The following is a 12,744-nucleotide window of genomic DNA, read 5'->3' as shown; positions in this document are numbered from 1 at the left end:
AATACTTATAACTTGTTGCAAAGCGTCATTTAAAATAGTAGATTTAGCACAGAGATTTTGCTGATGTAAGGTACAATGAAAAGAAATAAGAGCATCTGGATCTGATACTTTTTTTAATCTGTGCAATAAGCCATTCATGTTTTCCTGTCATGGAAGGTGCACCATCTGTACATACACTCTCTAAATTAACCAAATTCAGTTTAAATTCATGACATTTATCTTAAGTTTGTGAAGATATCTATTCCTTGTGCTCTATCTGTAAGAGTGCCCAAAGCCAGTAACTCTTCGGAGCAAATAAAATCTTCTGTTATGGCCCGAATGAAGTGTAAAATCTGCGCTGAGTCAGCAATATCAGTTGATTCATCCAAAGCGATTGAATAATGTGTGTTTTCCTTTTGGAGTATTTGTTGGAGTTGTTCTGTTACGTCGAGGGCTAATTCATGCTGCCCATCAGTTATGGTTCTCCTTGAAAGAAGCAGTTGTTTGTACTTTGGAACATTATCGGGGTCTAAGCACCCTACAACTTCGACAATACATTCTTTTATGATTTCCACGTCGCTGAAAGGCTTCCCCTTTTTCTTGAGTATATAAGCTACTTTATATGTTGCTTTAGTGACATTTTTTTTCTGGGTCTTAATACTGCTTGAAATAACTGTCTTTGCTTTTGCTTTTCATCTTAATTTCTGCAATGCAACCTTCCGCGACTCTCCCTCTAATTTAAATATTTGTGGTCCTTATGAGTGGCATAATGCTGATAATCATATTTCTTCAATGTTGATATTGCAGTATCACAAAGCAAGCAAATCGTCCTATTTTAGCAGACACAAAAATATTGCAGTTCCTAATCCTCATTAAAACCTCTGTTTTCTTCCTTCAGCGTTCCCTTGGTCTTTGACATGGGCTGTTAAGTAACAAAATTTTAAAAAAACGTTGATACGGTTAGATTGTGTAACTATTCTCAAATTTCACTTCAAATGGAAAACCACGTGCACTGTTGTCATATTTTGATAAACACTGGCGTACTGGATACCCACAGGCTCTCGCCAACCAGCCTCTGGCGGTAGTAGCGCCAGTCAGGCGGGGAAGATAACGTACACTCTAGAGTCGCATTATAACTAAATCATAGGAGGTGTCGAAATAGTCCATATGACTTAGCAATTTTTTAATTGTGGCGGTCAGTCTGTGAGGATTATTTTGTTGAATTTTCTTTTAACTCTCTGGTATTTTAAATACATTCATTTTAAGATTAAAATAATAAAGGATGAAAAAAAATATAAATAAAAAATAAAAGATTTGTTCTGCAAAATTTGGATTCATTCAAAAGGCCACATACCATGGCCTAGAAGGCCGCAGGTTCCCCACTCCTGGTTCAGCCCTTTTAAGGCTGCTGAATGCTGATGTTTTATATTACAGGATAGGATCCTTCCTGTAGGGTTCCACGGAGACTTAACATTTTACTTTCACTTTGGCCCCTCATGATGTCTGTACCAAAATGTATTTGATCTTGAAGCACCAAACTTAATTCTTAGAATAATCCCTTGTTTCCACAGTATACTAACCTGTGCATGACCAGGAAGCCCCTGTAACAGATGCAGCAAAGCTTTCCAATCCAGATCAAATGGTTTGGGATATAAATTTTTTTCTACTTTGCTTATAGATTAAATGTACATCACAATCATTGCATTCTTTTATAGTGCAAAAAGCATTTTATAGAGTCTGTAGTTGCCTCCAAAATTGAAATATCAGGATGCGCCAGATATTTCATTCCATTAATCAACAGTTTTGTTGTTTTTGGGTTACCAGAGTTTCAGTTAATGGAATCAGTCTGGGAAATCCTGGTGCAAATCCTGCCAGTTAGAATACCATGGTTACTTGTGCAATACTTTGTTTTGAAGAGCAGGAATGTTCTGAGTGGGCTTGTTTTTCCAGCTTGAATAATTACATTATGGTTTTATATGCAGCATGCTATATCCTATTTTAATATGTAAAAATCATCATTTACTACAAATTGTGTAACAGTAAATTTTTAGCTTGTGTTGTGTGACAGGAATTCTTCACCTGAATTTAAAAATGGAAGTTTATTTATCGCAATGTTTGCAGACTCCAGGCATTATAAGAAATCTTATTTTGTTTTTAAGGTTTTACTTTATAGCAAGTTGCCATATTTTCATTTGTTTTGCTATAGCTTGGACTGGATTTAAATGAGGAACAATGTTGGTTGTTAAAAGTTCCTTTTTGGGCCATTCATTTGTGACAGGTATTCATTGATGACACTGGCAAAGAATATGTAAAACTGACAAAAGTGTACCAGTTTGCTAAGAATGTGCGAGCCTTGCTACACACCTACCACTACCAGCAGATCTTTCTGACTGAATTTCCCTCCACTTACCACAAGTACACAGGTGAAGTACTGCAACCAAAAGTGTACGGGTATTCCAGCATAGAAGATCTTCTTATTGCTATACCACAGGTAAAGCTATCTGTTCAATACAAGTTATTTGTTGTTAAGTTATGCAATGTCTTCTCTATAATTTGGTTCTTTCCATAGATGGCAGTTAATCATCTTGGGACAGCTGGGTTTTGCCATACTGTGGAACAAACTTGCAGTGACAAAATTCCCATTGACTGTATTAATGTAAAATGACCCCTAAAGTACAAAGGCTTTTACAGTTTTAAATTCAATCTCTTGAATGTTCTTCCCTTTGCTTAATATATTCCCCACTCCCTTTTTTTAAATTAGTTTTCTTATTTCTTACTCTCTTGGAAGGGAATGTTTAAATTAGCTTTAGTCACTTGGAATCTTCTATTGATTGATCTAGAAAGTCCATGAAATTAGAAATGCTGTATTAATGAATTTTATTCAACTGCAGCTTTCAAAACAAACTGGATCTTAACTGAGTAAAATCTCTGCCACAGTCAAGGTGGTTGATGAATATTAATACTGTTAAATACTTTGCCTGGGACCCAATTGTTGTGCATTTACATCTGTAACATTTATAATTGCCTGTTCTGGAGGATCTTTATTTACTAAATTCGCAAAACATAAGACAGAGGTCAAAGTGTACCCTTGGTTTACAATTAAATGTAGAAATCCAGAAGTTTTGCTATTGCTGCCCATGTTCCCCTTGGACTGCTCTATTGCTGATGGATTCTGCACAGAGAGAAACTGTGGAGTGAACCACAGCTAATCGCCCAGCATTCTGCTTTAATCGGAAAGGCTAGAGTCTATTCACTATGCTATTTTACATTTCAAAAGCTGAGTGTATACTGCTGAACAGGCCCTCAGCCCCTGAAGAAAAAATGAGGTTTTAATCTCAAAATTAATGTTGCAATTTTTTTAGAAGTTTTGTTTGATTGTGTGAATATTCCAGTCTTTATTTTTGCTTTGTGTAAAATTTGGGGAGTTTTATATTTCCTAATTTTCTCAAATGCCGTGAATCCTGAATGCAATCTACTACCAGACTAATACATCTGAGACACCCAATCAGTCTGAGCTAGTATACATTTAGATGAATGGCGCAAGTCATTCTTTTCTCATCGCCTTAGATTCAGGCCATTGTGAAATGTCGGATACTGTAATTTGTGTTTTTAAAGAAAAACAAAATCTTGGCATGAGTTCAAAACAAGTTTATTTAATCAACTGAAAATATTCCCCCTCATTATTCACTGCAGTGGTACTGTGCACTTATTAAGCTGAACTTTGCAGAGTGGTCGAGGATCCGTTTCTTTGTCCCTGGAGTTACATGTTTCAGTTTGAGGTTTAATTTTGGGCAGGTATTTGCTGAAAACTGCCTTGTCACTTTGGTATTTTGGCTGTTGGTAAGAGTGACCCCATGTGGAAAATATAAACATGACATTGACAAACAGAAAATGGATTGCTACAAGGACTGAAATGTCAATCGGTATTAGGACTTTTTAGAAAGCTGTTTATCATTGATTGTGGAGTTCTTAATTTAGTGTTTTCTTTATTTTTGAACAGGTCATCTGGATAAAAGGACATGGACACAAAAGAATAGTCGTTTTAAAAAATGATATGAAAGGTGTGGTTTATTTTTAAAATCTGGAAGCTTTGCTGTTTGTTTCTTGTCATTTTTGTGTGTTTCTATACTATCACCGTAGCCAGGGATGAAACTATAATGAAAATTTTTGGTAAACATTTTTATCTGCCCCACATCTTTTTGACAAAGAAAACTGAATTTCCACAACACAACGCATTAATGAAACTGCATTTGGGGCTTTGTGTAGAATTTTGATCCCCTTGAAGAGGCAAGTTGTATTGGAGATAACTCAGGACGTTCTCTCGATTGATTGTAGAGATTAGACATTTCATTCATGAAGAGAAATTGAGCAGTTTAGACCAAGACACTCGAGTTGAGAAGAATGAGAGGAGATCTAATTGCGGTGTACAAGTTGCTAAAGGGGATTTATAAAGTAGACGTAGAGGGTGATTCCTCTTGTGGGGCAATCTAGAACAATTTTAGGCTAAGGGGCAGAAAATTTAAAACATGAGGACAGATTACTTCTGAGTCATGAACCTATGGAATTCACTACCCCAGATTAATGGATGCCAAAGCACTGAGTAAATTTGGAGAGGTAGTCATGTTTGTAATTAGAGATAATTTGAAGAGTTATGGGAAATGGGTAGGAAAGTGCAGTGGAGATTGAATAATATTTTTGTCTCTAATAGCAGAACAGGATAGAGCGGCTGAATAGCTACTTCTGCTCCTGGTTCTTGCATTCATAGTGGCATCAAGTCATTTTACGCAAATTGTACTTGCAATACTTTCTGCCTTTTTAGACTAATGATGAAGAAATCATTTATAAAAACTGTTATTTTTCCTACTACTTCACTCCTGAGGTTAGAGGTATTGAAATGACCTTTGTCCAGCTGATTCTTAACATTGAATGGTAATACCATGACCAAAACCCCCGCAATCAACATCCTGGGGGTTACCAGAAACTGACCTGGACTAGCCATATTAATACTATGGCTACAAAAACAGGTTAGAGGTTAGGAATCCTGCAGTGAGTGATTTCCCCCAAAGTCTGGTCACCATCTGCAATGCAAGTCAGGGGTACAGTACAGTATTCCCCATTTGCATGGATGAGTGCAGCTCCAACAGTACTTGGGAACTCAGCACCATCCAGGTCACAGCAGCCTGCTTGATTGGCACCACATCCACAAACATTTAATCCTCAGTGGTTCAACAAGATTGCCTAGCTCAGTGGCATCACCTAATCTCTCCTCCTTTGTTTTCTCTCTCTTGCCTGTTTCCCCCACCCCCAGTTCGTAACAGTTCTGCATGTTGTTCTCCTGCTTGCATGGTTGAAGAATGCGGACAAACACCAGAAGACCCAAAGCGACCAGTAACCTTGGCTGTACAGAACCCCAGCAGCAATGAGAAAAAGGAGTTAGAAACTGACAGCTCCTGTAAGTAATACATCTCATAAAATACTTAGTCCACTCCAGGCCTGCACTAAGACTTGCCATCCAAGCCTCTCTGCACTCTAATTTGCACATGTACCACTGTTTCTTCATTGTCATTGGGTCAATATCCTGCAGCACTCCACCTAACAGCACTTTTGGTAGCAAATTCACCAGGCAGACAACAGCAGTTCTAAGATGGTGTCTTGCAACCTTTAAATTAGAGCACCATGAGTCCAGTAAACACCAGCTTTACCTGTATCAGCGACACTCCGAAAATAAATATTTTTCTAAACAAACTGTTAAGCAGTCTGATGTGTATGCAAAGGAAAGGTTTAACTTGTTGTATTCTCATAGCACTGATTCCAGTGCAAACAGATGTAGCAGCTATAATTTGCGGGCTGGATAATGCTTAAAAATAACAGTTTTAAAATGCATGGTCCAGGCCAAGATTTTGGGAAGCTTTGGAGTAACTAGGATGTTTGAAGCCTTCCATGCAAGTGACAGAATGAGGTACTTTGGTAACAAGAACATTGACTGTTTTGCTTTCTTGGAGGTTGTAGCCTCAAGCAAATCTTATGCTACAGGCTGCACCTGAATCCTGCAAACTTGTCAGAATCTTCACATTTCAGCATGAGCAGTGACTGAAATGTGAAAGGTTAAAACCATGAATATTTGTTTAATTTCATACTCCATAATGTCTAGTGGTATCTTGTTGTTCATTTCCTAAAGTAAGATGAATGCAAAATGTGTCTATGGTTCTAAATACATGTACAGTATTTTGAATTAAAATATTATATGGCATCAGTGGCATTGACTGCTAAATATGTTCAGTAATGTGCATGCTGTAATATTTTATTACCTTTTTTCATAGGTTCAAATCAGACTGAAAAAGAGCTTCTCTGTCTTAATAACCAATCGCCTGTTGACTTGCTGTGTGGACCCGTACCATCGTGCTTGCCATCCCCTCAGCTCAGACCAGACCCAGTTGTTCTAGAACACACTGATCTTATCCAGTTTGAAGAACAGTCACCCAATGTTGCAGGTTGAAAGAAAACTTTTTTTATTCTCTCTCAATGTTGTCAAGAGTTTCTCCATATATTGGATTAAAACTCTGCATTCACCCTGTGTTAGGATGGGAAGAGGTCTAATTTGTTAAACAAGTAGTTAAAAATCTACTTACCTACCTTCATACGGCTTCTAACTGCATGATGTAAGTCTACTGTAGAAAGGTTTGCATTTATAAAACGCTTTCATGATTCTTGGGCATCCCTAAATGTTTTCATCCAGTGAAATATTGTTTGAAGTGTAGTAACTGTAATAATCCATTTGTAGGCAGTAAGTATCCAAAAACTAAAATGAGACGTGTAACAGTTACTTATTGGTAATTGAGAAGTAACTACTGGTTGGCATGCCAGTGGAGATTACATTGAGTTTTTTGTCAGCTTGAGATGTGACCGTCGTTTAACATCTCATCTAAAAGACAGTATCCTGGGGTAAAGCAATGAGAGTAACTGCTTAGATTTTATGCTCCATTTTCTGAGCAAAGTATCTGTTAGCTTTCTTGCTGTTATCTTCCTTGCTCTATTCCTTTCTGTCTCACTCTTAAGCCTCCATTTACCTTGAATGCTGTTTATACTTTGCATGAGTATGCTTCCTTGTTATAATTCCTTCACTTGAAAACAATTTTCACTTGTTTTGGTTTTTCAGTCTCTTTGTAATTTGCTTCGTAAAGTTCTGATTTCCCAGACCTAACGCATTCTATCCATTTGTGAGAAGGGAATTATGGGCCCAGTAATACATAGTCATAGAGATGTACTGGCAAAGGTAGGCTACTCGGCCCATCGAGCCGTGGGTTACGCTTCGGCGGGTCGGTGTGGACTTGTTGGGCCGAAGGGCCTGTTTCCACACTGAAAGTAATCTAATCTAATAGTCATAGAGATGTACTGGCAAAGGTAGGCTACTCGGCCCATCGAGCCTGTTCTACAATTCAACAAGATTGTGATTGATCTGATTTTAACCTCTTCCGATCTGCAAGTAGTTCTGCAATGAGGGGTGGAGGATTTAGGTGTAACAGAACAAAGAAACCAAGCAAGTGAGGTTCTAATTATGTTGTGTGTAACGACAATGTAGGTATTTGTCATGGGAATTCAAGAACAAAGTGAAAGTCGTAACTGTGGGATCGACTGCTTCATCTCAAATAACCATAGAGTCACCGATCAGCAATGCTAGCATAGCTCTGCTGTTAGCCCAAATCAAACATTTTCTTTTCTAATTACAAAGATTTATAAATGAAGCTCTTACCTAAGCTCAAGCTGAATGAGTTTTATTTGTCAGTGATGTTGGAAAGAACGTGTTACCCAATTTTTTTTTATTCCAAAGCATCATTTTAAAATACAAAAAAAAATTGGTGAACAAGTTGTTGGCTGAAAATTGAGCTGGTTTCAGTTGCAAGGAGGTGCTTTTTAATGTAATTGAAATGCAATTACATCTGCTAATTTTCAATGCCAGTTTAGCTTTAACATTGAATAATCAAATCTTCAAATGTGTTGTAATGCTATATAACTTTCTAAACAGACATGTTGATCTTGACAGAGGAGGAAAAAACTGTCCTTCCTGCAGCTATGACTGAAGAGGCTTTTACCAGTGGCAGTATCACCAACCAGATTAAAGACAATCTACTTACCGTGTGTCAACCTGAAGACATACAAGAAACCAAGTCGCCACACCTGGAAGTGACTGCCAGCCCGGTCAGGAAGCCTAGAAGTAAAGTGAAGTTAGCAGCAAACTTCTCATTGGCATCCCCCAATAATATTTAAAATAATCTAAAATAAAACTTGTGTGCATGTGTATTTTACTGTTTAAAGCACTTAAATGGATTCCAAAGTGCTAAATCCAAAGAACTAAATACTTTTTTATCTCTACCTTCTAATTCTCTCTCTCTAAAATATTTGACAAAGCTACCATCACATTGCAAGAAAACTGGGTCTTTGTCTGGAGCTAATTTGGTGCCGTCACAGTCACCAACTTTCTTGGCTGTGATTGAGATTCCAAGATTTATGTAAGCTTGTTATAATTTAAAGTTTGTGTGACCAAGGTTTTTGTTTTTAAGTCAAAGAAAGCAGTGTTTTCTTCCACTAAAAGCCTGTTCATATTATCCCTCCAATTTAAGGTTTCTCTGTAAAATGCTTGATATCTCAGAATCTGAGTTGAGGTTTTGTTAACCAATACCTACAGAACAGCAGTAAGTTTTTGTATATTCTAATTGTACAAGTGTACTTAATGTTCAGCATGTCACTTGAATGGCTTGTAACCATAATCTGTCTTTCAGTTTTGGTCAGCTGTCTGTAGAAAGAACAGATTGCATTCAGTGGTTGTGTTGTTTTATAAATGTCCTGTAGTTGAAGAATAGAACTAAGAGCCTCCTAATAATGCAAATTCTTTTGGGAAGGCGTTGGTTTCCCGTAAAGTTCAGGTTGGGTTTTACTGCTAAGTTGGTCTGATCAGTTATCTGCAATCTTGACTTCATGAATTATATCAATAAATTGAATTCGCCATTGGCTTTAGCAATCTTTTACACTTATGGTGTGTCCCTCAGCTAGAGTGAGTAGCCTTCGTGCAGAAATGGGAGTTCATTGTGAAATATGCATGTATTGCATAAATCATAGATCATGGGTCAGATAAGGAAAACTATTTAAAAGCTATCATTTCCACTTGACAGTTAATGGAGCGGATTTTCCCTGTGTAAGTGTGGAAACCTCAAGGTTTTGTTATTAAACCTTGTTCTTTTTATAAGCCATATTTCATTGGGGAGCAGTGTGCATAAACTAACAGTCACAGAAGGTTGTCTTTTTAATACTGACTGCTGCTTATTCCATTGTACGTTGAGTGGTTACTCTTGGAAAGTTTTAAGTATCAATTGGTGACTGGTGCCAGTGTGATGACCTTGGGTAAGGTTAGGATTTAATAGTGTGTGGCAGTCAGCCCATTAAGGCTTTCTGACTGGGACCTGACTTTTACAATGGGTTGTATTTGTCAGGGCACACACTTTCTAGATTACAATAACCTATTTTTTTGAAAAATAAGTTCTCCACTGGTCCCAGAGGTTTGAGTTTATTAGTCATAAAAGGTGTAATTGCTGAAACTTTCTTTCTCTACAGAGTTGCACCTGTGACTGTGCAGGTTTATAATGTGAGTAAACATTGAAATATTAGCTTCAGAAATGCTGGAAAGTAGCAAAACTGGGAAAAATTTAAGTTATATGGAAAGATCTGTTCCATGTTAAAACTGGAACTTGTGCTGAAGATTTGGACAGGGTGTTTAAGATTTGTACATCAGTACATGTGTAGATTTTTAAAGATCTTTACTAAATGGCAGCAATTTAGATGCTAAGCTAATGTGCAGTAACTATTGCCAGATACCTTTTTAAATGCTTGGAACATCAACAAAGAGGAACAAAAGTATTCTGATTTATTACAAGCCACTCAAGTTACAGTAGGTTTCTGGTTTTGTCCAAAACCTGCAGTATGTTAGTAATTGTTCTGAAATGACACTTCATATATGCAGATCTGCATAAATTGTGTGTTGGTAATCTCTAGGCTGATTTGAATAACAGACTTTGTATAACTGATGTAAACTGGTAGGGATGCATTTCTTTGAGGTCTTTAAACATTATTATGTTGACCCAAATATTGGATATATCTGAAAATATGACAAGGGCTCTTATTCTGTTTCCTCTCTGAATTTTCAACAAAATTTAGCTTATCAAATGCTGGCTGCTTTTGTTTGGGACCAAAATTTATTTTGCCATGAATAAAATTTTACAGCAAGCATATTTCCTGTTTGGTCTTGATTTAATGTTTTGCATGTTATTCATGAAAGGGTAGGTAGGAACAAGTTCTATCAAATGTGCAATTATTTAATGATTTGTGTCTGTTTTATTTGTGATGTATTCTCTAAAGCCAGTGAGCTTGATATAAAGGGACACAAATCTCGACGTTGATATGCAGGTGCAGCAAGTGGTTAGAAAGACAAATGATACATCAGAGTTTGTTGCAATGGGAAATGGGAGAGTTTAGCTGTAGCTGTTATAGGATTTTGAAGTCACACCTGGAATACTGTGCAGTTTATTATATACAGAAGAACCTCGATTATCCAAAGGAGATTGGCAGGCAGTGTTTCGTTTGGATAATTGATTTTTCACTTAATTGATTCAGTGTCTCTCCTCTGGGGCTCAGAGTTCTCCTGAAGTTTCCTTTTTCCTCGCTCTGCTTGCCTTGCTCTATCTCTGGGTTTGTTTCTGAGCAGGCACACACTTTTGTGTGTAATGGGTTTGACACAGCCTGCACTAGTTACTTCCGCTCCCCATTCAGGAGAGTAGGCAGCAGCACACCACGTGTGAGCATCCGCCCGTCCGGCCAGGGCAGCTGGACTGGATACCAATAGCAAGACTGCTGCCTTTGTGAGGTGAGTCTCAAAATAGCAGAGAGACACACACACACACACGACTTGTTACTGCAACATTTTGACAAGTTCCACCTTTTCCCTATACAGGACAATGTTGGAGAGATTAAGTGGGGAAGGGGGAGTTTAGGGTACACACCTGTGTAGAATTCCAGGGAAAGTGTGGCGAGAGAGAGGGCGGGTGCTCAGTCATTTGGAGACGATGCCCGGGCTCCCATCGATGTCCAGGACTGTTCTGTTCTCAGCAGCATTTCAGTCAGCCAAGTTCGCGTCTTTTGTTTACAATGATTAAAAGTGATCAGTGTTGGTTACCCTTCTTTGCATGTTTCGTTCAGGATCTCGATTACCTTCGGATAATCTGATTTGGATGTTTGAGGTTCCTCTGTATTTACAAAATATAATTACATTGAAGAAATTAAAAATGTTTACTTGATTCCTGGGATGGAGGAATTACGAGCAGATTTGGCATTGGAGTAGAGGATGAGGTGATTGAATTGAAAATGAGGAAAGTTATGATGACTTGGGTCGGTCATGATGATTTTTCGTTAATGGTGAAGCAGGCTGAAGGAACTGAATGGCCGCCGCCTCCTGATTCTGGTGTTTGAGTATGTCTGGTTCAGTCTTGACCCATGTGGCTTGATTGGAAATTGCTGCCTTTATAGTATAACAAGGTCAAATTCCTGGAACTCCCTCCCAGACAGCACTATGGTACTGCCATGGTTCAAGGAAGCTCACCATCGCCACCTTGAGGCAGTGAGGAATGGGCAATAAATGTAGGCAATGCCCTACTGAATGAATGAGTTATTTTAAAGTGAAGCAGATTCACCTTTAATCTGTAGGTTTTTGAGGTGGAACTGAAGTTTTGGAATGGCAAAAAGAGGGAAGGAACTGCATAATTTATATTGCATTTTAAAGGGACGTGGTTTAATTTTGAAATTGCAGAAATGGCAAAAATGCACATCTTAAGAGTTTCTCTTGCTTTATTGAGAATGAAATAAGACTGAAGTCTTTTGATAAAATTGCAATTTTAATGTATCTTTCAAAAAGTAACTGAAGATTTTAATCATGGAAATGTTATTAAAAGGTATCGGCTTTACAATTCAGATTAAAGTGAATGAAAAATTAAAATTCCATTTTAAATACTTCATTCCACTTCAAAATAGCAATTACTACACTTTTCCACATCTGCCATCATCTTGATGTCTGAAGGAGCACAGACCCAGTTAGATCGAGCTGTTTTTTATTTTATGGATTTACTGGGTTGTCTTTTTGTTAGAAATGTTTGCCAAAGTGGAATCACATTATCTGGCAGATAGCTCTCTCTGAGCTCTCTCTGGTATGTGCCTTGACATAGAGTTTTATTTTTCTAAACCATATGTTTAACTTTAATGCATGAATTAAAGCTATCCAAGTTTAACAACCGCCCATTTCTTATTAATCAATCAAATGTGGAGCCAAATCTGGAGGGATGCATAATTAGTTGAGATAAATATGGATTAACCTAATATCTTTGGGATATGGGTTTGTTTTTACAGTCATTCATCACCTTTTAATATTTTTTCTCAGCTCCTTAGCATGCTTGTCTTTCTCCCAACTAATACTTCTGGGCCCTAACATGTTCCTCACACTCAGTAAGTTTCCTGCACTTGCCTCCTCCAACTAGAGTATTCCCTTTCCTACATCCTTTGTCTCGGTCTGATGTTTTATAAATTGATGGTATAAGCAAAGTATTTCTGCCTGATCTTGGCCAGATGCTTCTGCGTTTGTCTCATCAACCAACCTAAATTTTTAGGAGTGACCATGTGGTGAGACTAGGCACGTTATAGATGGATTCTAACCTTCACAATGCAATTTTC

At 37.7% G+C, this 12,744-nt stretch overlaps 1 protein-coding gene across 3 annotated transcripts in view; it reads left to right on the top strand.

The window, feature by feature from the left end:
• LOC122560899 (meiosis regulator and mRNA stability factor 1) overlaps positions 1-10,259 on the top strand; it is a 48,583-nt gene extending 38,324 nt beyond the window's left edge. For 2 of the 3 annotated variants that reach the window (XM_043712132.1, XM_043712130.1), the window contains exons 22-26: positions 2,258-2,470; positions 3,980-4,040; positions 5,288-5,431; positions 6,300-6,470; positions 8,003-10,259. In XM_043712132.1, coding sequence (XP_043568067.1) covers positions 2,258-2,470; positions 3,980-4,040; positions 5,288-5,431; positions 6,300-6,470; positions 8,003-8,244 — 831 coding nt within the window. In that variant the 3' untranslated portion in view covers positions 8,245-10,259. The remainder of the gene's footprint in view (positions 1-2,257; positions 2,471-3,979; positions 4,041-5,287; positions 5,432-6,299; positions 6,471-8,002) is intronic. The other variant, XM_043712131.1, reaches the window with a different exon arrangement.
• Positions 10,260-12,744: the final 2,485 nt, after the last annotated feature.

The sequence above is a fragment of the Chiloscyllium plagiosum genome, chromosome 21 (genome assembly GCF_004010195.1).
Source record: "Chiloscyllium plagiosum isolate BGI_BamShark_2017 chromosome 21, ASM401019v2, whole genome shotgun sequence".
NCBI lineage: Eukaryota > Metazoa > Chordata > Chondrichthyes > Orectolobiformes > Hemiscylliidae > Chiloscyllium > Chiloscyllium plagiosum.
The sequence above is the reverse complement of the archived record's forward strand: the minus strand, read 5'-3'. Positions and strand labels throughout refer to the sequence as shown.